This window comes from Dictyostelium discoideum, assembly GCF_000004695.1.
Source record: "Dictyostelium discoideum AX4 chromosome 3 chromosome, whole genome shotgun sequence".
Lineage (NCBI taxonomy): Eukaryota > Evosea > Eumycetozoa > Dictyosteliales > Dictyosteliaceae > Dictyostelium > Dictyostelium discoideum.
Genome location: NC_007089.4, coordinates 6061814 through 6072719, shown reverse-complemented (window position 1 = coordinate 6072719; position 10906 = coordinate 6061814). Strand labels below are relative to the sequence as shown.

Below are 10906 nucleotides of genomic sequence, written 5' to 3'. Positions count from 1 at the left end.
CTCAAGGAGAAGCAAATAATAATTGCGTTATCCAATTCAAAAAAAAAAAAAAAAAAAAAAAAAACTTTTTTTCAAAATATTAAAAAAATGTAAACCTTAGATTCCACAAGAAACTCTTTAATTTGATTTGATTTGGTTTTTTTTTAATTTTTTGGTTAGAATTTCTATCCTATTGCTTGAATTTTTGGAGGTGAGCCATTTTGGTCAACATTAATTGTTGTCATAGACCAAAACTCGAACCAAAGTCTGTGATGTTTTTAATGTTTTAGTGCACCTCCAAAAATGCTTGATCCATGTCGGTTTTTTGATTGTTTTTTATCTACAATTGTAATGAATATCATTGTTAAATAAGTTTTTTATAATCATAATATTCATAATTGTAATAAAAAGAATATTCATATAATATTCATTGTGCTTTATATATTATGACTAAAATAGTGGAATTATAAACTAAGGGTTCGAACCCTTGACCATTTATATTCTCTAATAAAATTATGCTCGATGCAGGGATCGAACCTGCGACCGTGGCGTTATTAGCACCACGCTCTGCCGACTGAGCTAATCGAGCTTTTATATTTTTTTATTCAAAAATTGATAATAAAGATTATATTGAATTAAAAAAAATAAAATAAAATAAAATTGATTGATGTTATTAAAAAAAAAAAAAGATTATATTGAATTAAAAAAAATATAAAAAAACCCACTTACCCCTTATTTAACGAAAGCAGTGTTTCTTCGTTACAATAATAAAACTTCTTTTTTCATTATTCATTTCTAAAATTGTGTCATTTAATTCCTAATTAGTTTTCTATATACATTCAATAATATCATATTATATTAAAATCTTTTAATATTATCTGTCAAACACATTTTAGATAGTATAAAATGAAAATTAAATATTATTATTTTCAGTAGTTAGAACTCACTTAATATAATAGATACAAATAATATAAAATAAATAATATTAAATAAATAAATATAAATTCTAAATATAAAATTCATTTAAATTAATTAATAAAATAAATTAAACATAAGAAATTCTTTAAATAATATAATACAAATCATTTTAAACTATACCACTTCTGTTACACTTATAAAGGCCGTGTAATTTAAAACTATATAATAAAATGAGAACAAGAATCTCAAGGAGAAGTAACTAACAATTGCATTATCCAAGATTTTTTTGGATTTGAATTTCATTATCTCAAATAAAATATATTAAATTAAAGTTATAAAATAAAATTAAATTAATTAAATAAATATAATAAAATAAATATAATTAAATAAATTAATAAAATAATATGAGTCTTACATGTTCTCATTTTATATAATGGGATTTAAATCAGAAATACCAGGGCTCAAATAAAGGCTGTTTTTTTTATATGGTTTTTTTTTTTATCCATTTTATCCAATTAAACAACAAAACAAGATTAAATTTTTATTGGAAATTTGTTTTAAATTAATGTAATTTTATTCATTATTTTAAATGAATTGAATTAATTATTTTATTTTTTTTTTATTTATATTAATTTACAATAAGATTATTTGTAATTGATACACTTGATCTAGAATGGAAATAAAATTGTTCAGGATTCATTTTAAATTGGAATTCATTTACCATTAATTCATAAAGTTCCAAATAATCTTTTTCAATCACTTTGGCAAATAGAACATTCAATAAAACTTGTGAATATATTCCGCCTTTATTATTATTATTATTATTATTATTATTATTATTATTATTATTATTATTATTATTATTATTATTATTTGTACATGTTATTATAGTATTATTACTTTGTTCAATTTGTAATTGTGAAAGCTGTTGTTGCGTAATTTCATTTGTTATTGCTACAATATTATTATTATTATTATTATTATTATTATTATTATTATTATTATTATTATTATTATTATTATTATTATTATTATTATTATTATTATTATTATTATTATTATTATTTAAATTTTGTTGTTGTTGTTGTTGTTGTTGTTGTTGTTGTTGTTGTTGTTGTTGTTGTTGTTGTTGTTGTTGTTGTTGTTGTTGTTGTTTTTGTTGAAGTGGTAATAAAATAAAACTATAATTATTTAATTTTAAAAATTTAAATATATTAATTCGACCATATTCAACTGCACCTTTTAATAATTCATATAGATTAGTTTTTGCAGTTGAAGATAATTGAAGAGTATGTTGAAGTGTTGGATAGAAAGATTTTAAAATAATTTCTAATGATTCAACATCACCTTGTTCACCAATTCTTTGAAATACTCTTTTTGAAAATGTATTTGAAATAAAACTACTATTGCTATTATTATTATTATCATTATTATTATTATTATTAATATTAATATTATTAATATTACCACCACTAATATTACAAATTGAATTATTTTCAATTAAATCATTTAATCTACCAGTTAAATACATCATTTCATTTAATTCTTGACCAAATAAAGCACATCTACCATTTGGAGCGACATCTTGTTTTCGCTTCGTTAGAATCCAATCGAATAATCTAATTCTATTGGTAGAAGAGAAACAATAGTTACCCATTACACTAGTTGGATTACAAGTACCAAATATTGAACAACTAATTTTAAAAGGACGATATTGAAATTGAGTATTCTCTATGATGTATTGAATATCCTCTACATAGAATAATCTAGTTTCAGGATAATATTTCAAACAATCCAATACCAAAGAATCGAAATGATAGATATGAGGTTTTGAAACTATATGTCTAATTACATCAACCAAATAACGGTTGATTGAATTTGCACGAAATGAAATTCTCGGACATGAGGAATGAGTGAATTCAAAGTCTTGACCTTGTTGATAACCAGTTAAATGCTCATAAGCTTTCAAAAGTTCAATTCTTCCATAAAGATACCAAGGTTCCAATCGACACGATGTGATGAAACTTTTATCGCGAATATCTTGATCGTTTAAATTATAATAAATAAAAGTCAACACTGGTACCGATCTAATGTATTTATAAACGTTGAATGATAAATGTGAATTTGGATTCCTATACTCCACGCCCTGCAAGGGATTCTTAAGTAAGGGTTTCAACCAATTGAATGCTATCACCACCAATTCCAAGTCATCATAATCCACCACCAAATTAAAGAAAAATAATGGTTCTAACTTTTTGTTGGGTGCAATTTCTTCATTTACAATATCTCTACAAACGTCATGCACAAATTTAATTCTATTGATTTTTGCAATTGGATCATTAAGTTGGGAATGTTGAAATAGGTATGGTTTATATTGAAGCAAATGGCAGATTTCATATTCTCTATCTTTGACTTGAAAATATAGAGAGATGTAAATCTCCACCACGTCATATGTATTATTTTGACCGCCGTCAAACCAACTTCTTAATAATAAATTACACCCATACTCCAATGCAAATGATAAATACAATCTATTACCAGCACTCGAGCCTCCACCACCGCTACAAATATAACTACGTAATGGTGAACAAATTTGTTCACTATCATTTGACCTCTCATAGATTAAATAATATCGTTTACATTTATTAGTTCTATCACGTACATGCATATACATTTGTATCAATGTTTTAACACGATCATCTCTATTATCAAATTCTTCAACCCTAGTCCTTAATTCTCTCTCTGTAAATGGTTCCCATTGTTCAATCATCTCTCTTTTATCACTATAAATTGAATCACTATTTTTTATACAACCTTTATCATAAAGATTCAATATTGAACATGATGCTTCTAATAATTCTGATAAAACTAAATCAAATGGACAAGGATTATAAAATCTTTTTAAATTTAAATTAAAATTAAATTGTTGTTGTTGAATTTGTTGTGGTTGTAATACTATTGCTGTATTATTATTATTTTGTTGTTGTAATTGTTGTTGTTGTTGTAATTGTTGTTGTTGTTGTTGTTGTTGTTGTTGTTGTTGTTGTTGTTGTTGTTGTTGTTGTTGTTGTTGTTGTTGTTGTTGTTGTTGTTGTTGTTGTTGTTGTTGTTGTTGTTGTTGTTGTTGTTGTTGTTGTTGTTGTTGTTGTTGTGGTGTGGGTAATATAAATTTCATAAAATAATTTATAATTTTAAAAACTGTTCTATTTCTATTTTTACCACCATCTTGAAATGGTATATTGTTTGGTATTAACTCTAATAATTCATCAGCTATACAAATTTGTTGAGTGATCCATTCTTTTAGATTTTTAATTTGTTCCCATTCAAACTCTGCATTGAATTCAATTGCTTCATTTAAATGTTGAATGGATGGTTGATATTGATAATCTTCAACTAAACATTGAATTGCACCTAAACAACCTTTTCTAATTGAATAACTAACTATTTTATTCTTTTCCTCAATAGTTTCCCTTGGGAAATGTTTAGAATAATTTCTAAATAGTAATCTATAAAAATCAACCTCTTCATCTTTTAAATATTCAATTATAATAAAAAATGGATCATATTGTTGATTTAATTGTTGTTGAATATTTGTTTGTTGTTGTTGTTGTTGTTGTTGTTGAGTATTTGCTTGTTGTGGTTGTTGTTGTATTGTAGTTTGATTATTATATAAATTATTTTGATTTTGTGTATGAATAGTTGTATTATTTGTAACAATGATATAACCATTGGATCTGATTTTATCAGCTAATAATCTAAATCTATTGTTTTTTATCATCCAACCAATGTCAATAATTCTATAATAATCTAATGTAAAAGGATTTCTTTTTAATAATTTTAAAATCTTTAAAAATAAATATTTATTCTTAAAAACTTTAAAAAATAATCTTTCATTTATTTCTTGTTGTTTTTTTTTATCATTATTATTATTGTTGTTTTTATTATTATTATTATTTAATTTTATTTTTTTAAATGGTTGTTGTTGTTGATTAATTTCTTCCTCTTCCTCTTCATAGGAGTTCATTTTATTTATATGTTGTTTTTATTTTATTTTATTTTATTTTATTTTTTTATTTTATTTTTTTTTTTTTTATTTTATGACTTTTTATATTATTTTTTTTTTTTTTTTTTTGTGATTTTTTTCTGTTTTTATTTTAATTTTATTTTTTTTTATTTTTTTTTCTCGACTCTTTTAAATTTTACACTTTTTTTTATTATTTTTATTTTCCAAGGTTATATATGGTTTTTTGTTTATTTTTTATTTATTTTTTTTTATTTTTATTTATTTTTATTTTTATTTTTATATATAGGGTTTTTTTTTTTTTTTTTTTTTTTTCTTAAACAATAAATTTCGTTGCAACTAAAAAAAAAAAAAATTTTAAAAAAATAAAAAAAAAAAATTTTTAAAAAAAATTTTAAAAAAAAAGATATTTTTTTTATTTTTTAATTATTGTTGGGGAATAAAAAGAATCAAAAGTTTTTTTTAAAATTTTAATTAGAACCAAAACATTTAGATTTTTTTTTAGACTTATTTTAGTGTTGTTTTAATTTTCATATGAAAACATATTTTTTTTTTGATAATCATAAATTCAACCAAAAATAAAAAAATAAAAAAAGAATGTTATATTTAAACAACACCTGGTCTATTTATAACCAAAATGTTTTAATTTTATTTTTATTAATGTTATTATTATTTTTTTTGTTTTTTTTTTTTTTCTTTAGTTTTTTTATTTATAATTGAAAATTAATACATGGTTAAAAATTATTAAAAAAATATTATTAAAATAAAAAATTGTTTTAGGAAATTACAAAGTAAAATAATAAAATTAAAGTTTTTAATATAAATAAATTTAATTTTTTTTTTTTTTAAATTTAAATTTATACATACACCAAAAAAATTTTAAAATTGTTCCTTCTATTAATCCATGGTATTTCAAAATCATTAAATCATTGGTTCAATTGGTAAAGAATATTTAATCAAAATCTTGGAAATTAGTTCACTACCACCAACAGAGAATTTGAAACTAGTTAAGAAAGTGATAAAGGATTTTTTTATTGGAATAGTTGATAGTTGTTGTGTTGATTAATTAATTCTTTTTTTTTTTTTTTTTTCCTAAAAAATAATTTTTTTTTTTTTTTTTTTTAAATTATTAATTTAGAAAATATTTTAGTTTTTAAAAAAATAAATTAAGGTTAATGTATTAATTATAATTATTATTATTTTTTCCTATTTGATGGTATATCTTTATATTATAAAAAATATAAATTTGGTTTTTTAATTTCATTTTTATTTCTAGGAAATATTTTTTGCAATGACAAATAAAAATTATGCAACATGAAATTAAATATACACTCTTCAAAATTTTAAGATTTTGAAATATTTCAAGTTAAAAGAAAAAAAAAAAAGAAATTAAAAATAAAAAAAATAAAATAAAATTAAAAAAACTGTTAAAAAGAAAAAATAAATATAGTTATAAAAATAAAATAAAATAAAAAAAACAAACAAGCAAAAAGAGAGAGAGAGATATAATGATTCAAACATCAGAAATCGATTTGATTGATAGAAATTATCAATCTCCAGTTAATTGCTTTACTATTTCCTTTAATGGTAAGACTACCTTTTTTAGCGATGTCTGTTCAATCCAATCAGTATTAAATTATTTTAAAATTGAATATGGTTACTTAGAAACAATGATCGATGGTGAACAAATAATATATGATGATGTTGATTTTCTTCCAACCACTGGAGAATATACTCTAATTGAACAACAACAACAACAACAACAACAACAACAACAACAACAACCACAGCAAAAACAAAAACAAAAACAAAAACAAAAACAAAAACAACAACAACAACCACAACAACCAATTCAAGATGTTAATTGTAATTCAACCACAACAGAGAATACTCAGATTGTTGAACAGCAACAACAAGAACAACAAGAACAACAACAATCATTGTCTAACTTTTCTTTGTGGATTCGCAGAGTGTCCATAACCATTTCAATTTTCTGTATTGTATTAGAAATTACAAATAAAAAAGATAAATAACCACAACCATTAATTTTTTCCTATTCTTAAAAATAATCCAAAATCATTTTAATTTTTCTGTTTTTTTTGTTTTTTTTTTTTTGTTTTTCCATTTATTTATTGTTTTAAAGCATAAGAATGAATTGAACAATCATCAGATACACTAACTAATTTTGTACTATCTGGCGAAAAAGCTAAATCCCAAGTTTGATCAGCATGAGCTGTAAAACTACTATCTAATTTTCTTGTTTTAATATCCCAAATGCAAACTTTTCTATCAATCGATCTAAATATAAAAAAAATAATAAAAAAATTAATAATAAATTTAAAAAAAAAAAAAAATAATAAAAAAAAAAAGTATGTTTACCCAGAACTTGCTAATAAATCACCATTAGAAGAAGCAACCAATGAAAAAATAAAAGAAGAATGACCTAATAATGATGCAATATATGGATTTGAACTATTTGGATCATGTAATCTAATTTGTGAATCTTCTGCACCTGTAAATATTGTTTTTGAATCTGATGAAAAACAAAGTGAACGAATTGGAACACCATGTGCTTTAATCTCTGAAACTCTTCTTCCACTTTCAACATCATAACATAATACTGTACCATCTAATCCTGCTACTGCAATTTGTTCATTATTTGGACTCTATACATATTTTTATAAGCATTAATAACAATAAAACCAATCATTATTATTATTATTATTATTATTATTATTATTATTATTATTATTATTATTATTATTATTATTATTATTATTATTATTATTATTATTATTATTATTATTATTATTATTATTATTATTATTATTATTATTATTATTATTATTATTATTATTAATAATTAATTATAATACATACGATTGCCATTGTTAAAACTTGTTTATTTGTATTTGAAATTGATCTTAATTTTTCACCAGTTTCTACAGAGTATATTGAAATATTTCCAGATTCTGAAACACTAACTAAATTATTTGCACTATTTAAAAATCCAATCTTTAAACATCCCACTGAAAAAAATAATTATAAATAAATAAATAAAATAAAATAGTTAATAATATATTTTATTTTTATTTTTATTTATTTGTGTTTCTACCTACATGGACCGGAATCAATAGTTTTATGAAGTGTATTTGTACTAAGATCAAATAAACGAACTGTACCATCCATACCACCTGTTGCAAGATCTAATATATTAAAAATGGAATCCATTAGTATTTATTTATTTTTTGAATGCTATTGATATTGTTGTTGTTACTGTTATTGTTGTGAATATTATTATTATTATTATTATTATTATTATTATTAAACACACTTACATCTTGCACCAATATCTATATCTAATGAAGTTACACCTAATATATGTTTATCAAATACTTTTCTTTCTGTAAGGAATTGTGGTTGATTTCCATGCCATGTTTTAACTTTTGTACCCATACCACCTGTGGCAATAATATCACCTTGCCATTTTACACACCAAATACCATCTTCATGTGCACCTGTAATTTTCTTTCCAAATTGAAACTGAGAAATTTTATATAAAATAAAAATAATAAAAATAATAATAATTTAATAATATTTTCATTTAAAATTTTTACAAATATTTTATTATAACAATTGTTACCATTATTTATAATTCTATTTTTATTTTATGATGAAAAAAAAAAAAGGTAATCCAATGAAAATAAAATTAAATTAAAAAAAAAAAAAAAAAAAAAATGAAATTAAAAAAAAAAAATTGAAAAAGAAAAAAAATTCTATCAAAGATGATCACATTTATTTTTACATTTATGATCAGTTTAGATTAGGGAATAAAAAATATAAAATCTATTCAAAATTATTTCATTTTTTATTTTAAAAATTAAATTTGTTTTTTTAAAAAAAAAAAAAAAATAAATAAATAAATGATACCAATAAAAAAAAAAAAAAAAAAAAATTAAATTTAAAATAAAAAAAAAAAAAAATAAAAAAAAAAACTTTTAAAAAAATTAAGAAAAACGAACGAAAATTTTTTTTTTTTTTTTTTTTTTTTTTTCACACCCAAATTTAAAAAATGAATAAAAAAGATAAAAAGAAGGCACCACAAAAGGTTGCTAAAGTTTTACATCCATTATCAAGAAAAGCAAAAAAATTAACATTAGAGGGTATTAGAGATATTAAAAAAGAGAAAAATGCAAATATTAGAAAAAAAGAACAAAAACCAATCAGTATGTTATTGTTGTTGTATAATTTTTTGTATATATATACCATACCATTTCATATATTAAATTATTAATACACACTATTTAATTATATAGAACAATTATTAGATCATTTTCAAGAAATTGTTAAAAAAGAAAATAAAAAAATCTTTACAGAATCTGAAGTTTCTGATATTATTGATCAATTTTTAAAAACTAAAACACCAGAAGAAGAGATTAAACAAGTTACCAGTAGAACTAATAAATTAGAATTCACAAAATCACAACATAATGATGAAATTAAAGAATTTAAAAATAATGGTTATTGTAAGTTTCTTTTTTTTCTATTTCTAATAAATTTAAGAAGAAAAATAAAAATAATAATATTAATATTTAATTTTTTTTTTTTTTTTTAATAACTAAAGCTGTACCAGATTTAACAAATGCAAATTATGTTAGATTTTTATTAAATTGGGATGGTGATATGAAATATATTACTCAACAATCATTACCATTGAAAAAATTTAAATACATTGAACAACCAAAAAATGAAATGGAAACTGATTCAAAATAAATAATAAAAAAAATAAAAAAAAATAAAATAAATAAAACAAAATATATTGTAATTAAATAGTTTAAATCTTATGTATAATAATAAAAAACCTGATTTCTTTTGGATGCCAACTTTTTAATAAAATATCTTTTTTATTTTTATTTTTTTTTATTTTTTTTTTTATTTTTTTTTTTTGCCAAGAAATCGAAAAGGGAAAAAAATATTAAAATATAATAAAACAAAAATGATAATGGTCTTTTTTTTGAATATTAATATTTGTTTTTTTTTTTTTTTTTTTTTATTTACATATTTATTTTTTATTATTCTTTTATTTATTTTTTTTTTTTTTTTTTTTTTTTTTTTTTTTAATCAAATTGTAAATGAATGGAAATTATTATTTTTTTTAATTGTTTTTTTTTTTCTATTTTTTTTTTTTTTTTTTGTATTTATTTTATTCATTTTTAAAATCTTAATTTTTTATTTTGTTTTATTTCTGCAGATTTAAAAATAAAATATCATTGTGTTTAGATAATTAAAAAAAAAAAAAAAAAATTAATAATATGTGAAAATTTCAAAAATTTTGTGCATAAAAAAATTTTTTTACACTCCAATGTAAAAATTACGTAATTTTAATGTAAAAATTGTTTGAGTTTTGTGAGAAGGATACGCATGATTGCTAATCTCGAAAAAAAATTTTTTTTTTTTTTTTTTTTTTTTTTTTTTCCTATCCGTAGCACAAAAGGTATGCACATATAACTTTCTATACATATAATTTATTATGGTGGTCAAAAAAAAAAAAAAATAAAAATAAAATAAAAATTAAATAAAAAATAAATAAATAATAAGTACAACAAACAGTTAAAGTCAAAAGAAAAAAAATAACTAAAAAAATAATAATAATAATAATAATAATAAAAATCAAAAAGAAATGGGGTAGTGGAGTAGGGTTTTTTTTTTTTAGTGATAATAATTTTTAATTGATTCAAGAAAATAGAGGATGCACAGTTTAGGTTTTTTTTTTTTTTATAAATTAGTTTTTGGATTATTTATAGAGAAAATCAACTAGAGACTATCGTATTTTTTTTTTTTTTTCGTAAAAAAAAAAAAAAAAAATCAAAAAAAACTAGAAATTTTTTTTTTTTTTTTTTTTTTTTTTGATCACACACAAAAAAAAAAAAAAAACGAATCATTTCTCCATTAAATTACAGTCAAAAAAAAACTTTTAAAAAAGTAATA

The 10906-nt window shown here is 20.2% G+C and overlaps 4 protein-coding genes and 1 non-coding gene across 5 annotated transcripts; 2 read left to right on the top strand and 3 right to left on the bottom strand.

Moving 5' to 3' along the window:
- Positions 1-495: 495 nt before the first annotated feature.
- tRNA-Ile-AAU-8 lies at positions 496-568 on the bottom strand. The gene has a single exon. It is a non-coding gene; the product is annotated as a tRNA-Ile (tRNA).
- A 957-nt stretch (positions 569-1525) lies between these two features.
- On the bottom strand, positions 1526-4921 carry DDB_G0282795 (hypothetical protein; the record flags this gene model as incomplete). Its single annotated transcript, XM_635090.1, has 1 exon — positions 1526-4921. One exon carries the CDS (start codon positions 4919-4921, stop codon positions 1526-1528), a length of 3396 nt encoding a protein of 1131 aa, XP_640182.1.
- A 1505-nt stretch (positions 4922-6426) lies between these two features.
- On the top strand, positions 6427-6951 carry DDB_G0282657 (hypothetical protein; the record flags this gene model as incomplete). Its single annotated transcript, XM_635089.1, has 1 exon — positions 6427-6951. One exon carries the CDS (start codon positions 6427-6429, stop codon positions 6949-6951), a length of 525 nt encoding a protein of 174 aa, XP_640181.1.
- A 96-nt stretch (positions 6952-7047) lies between these two features.
- On the bottom strand, positions 7048-8564 carry wdr61 (WD40 repeat-containing protein; the record flags this gene model as incomplete). The annotated part of the gene is made up of 6 exons (XM_635088.1): positions 7048-7216; positions 7298-7584; positions 7799-7947; positions 8038-8124; positions 8257-8461; positions 8562-8564. 6 exons carry the CDS (start codon positions 8562-8564, stop codon positions 7048-7050), a joined length of 900 nt encoding a protein of 299 aa, XP_640180.1.
- A 426-nt stretch (positions 8565-8990) lies between these two features.
- On the top strand, positions 8991-9691 carry DDB_G0282655 (UPF0534 protein; the record flags this gene model as incomplete). Its single annotated transcript, XM_635087.1, has 3 exons — positions 8991-9144; positions 9235-9444; positions 9543-9691. The coding sequence occupies 3 exons, from the start codon at positions 8991-8993 to the stop codon at positions 9689-9691; spliced, it is 513 nt and encodes a 170-aa protein (XP_640179.1).
- Between the last annotated feature and the right edge of the window lie 1215 nt (positions 9692-10906).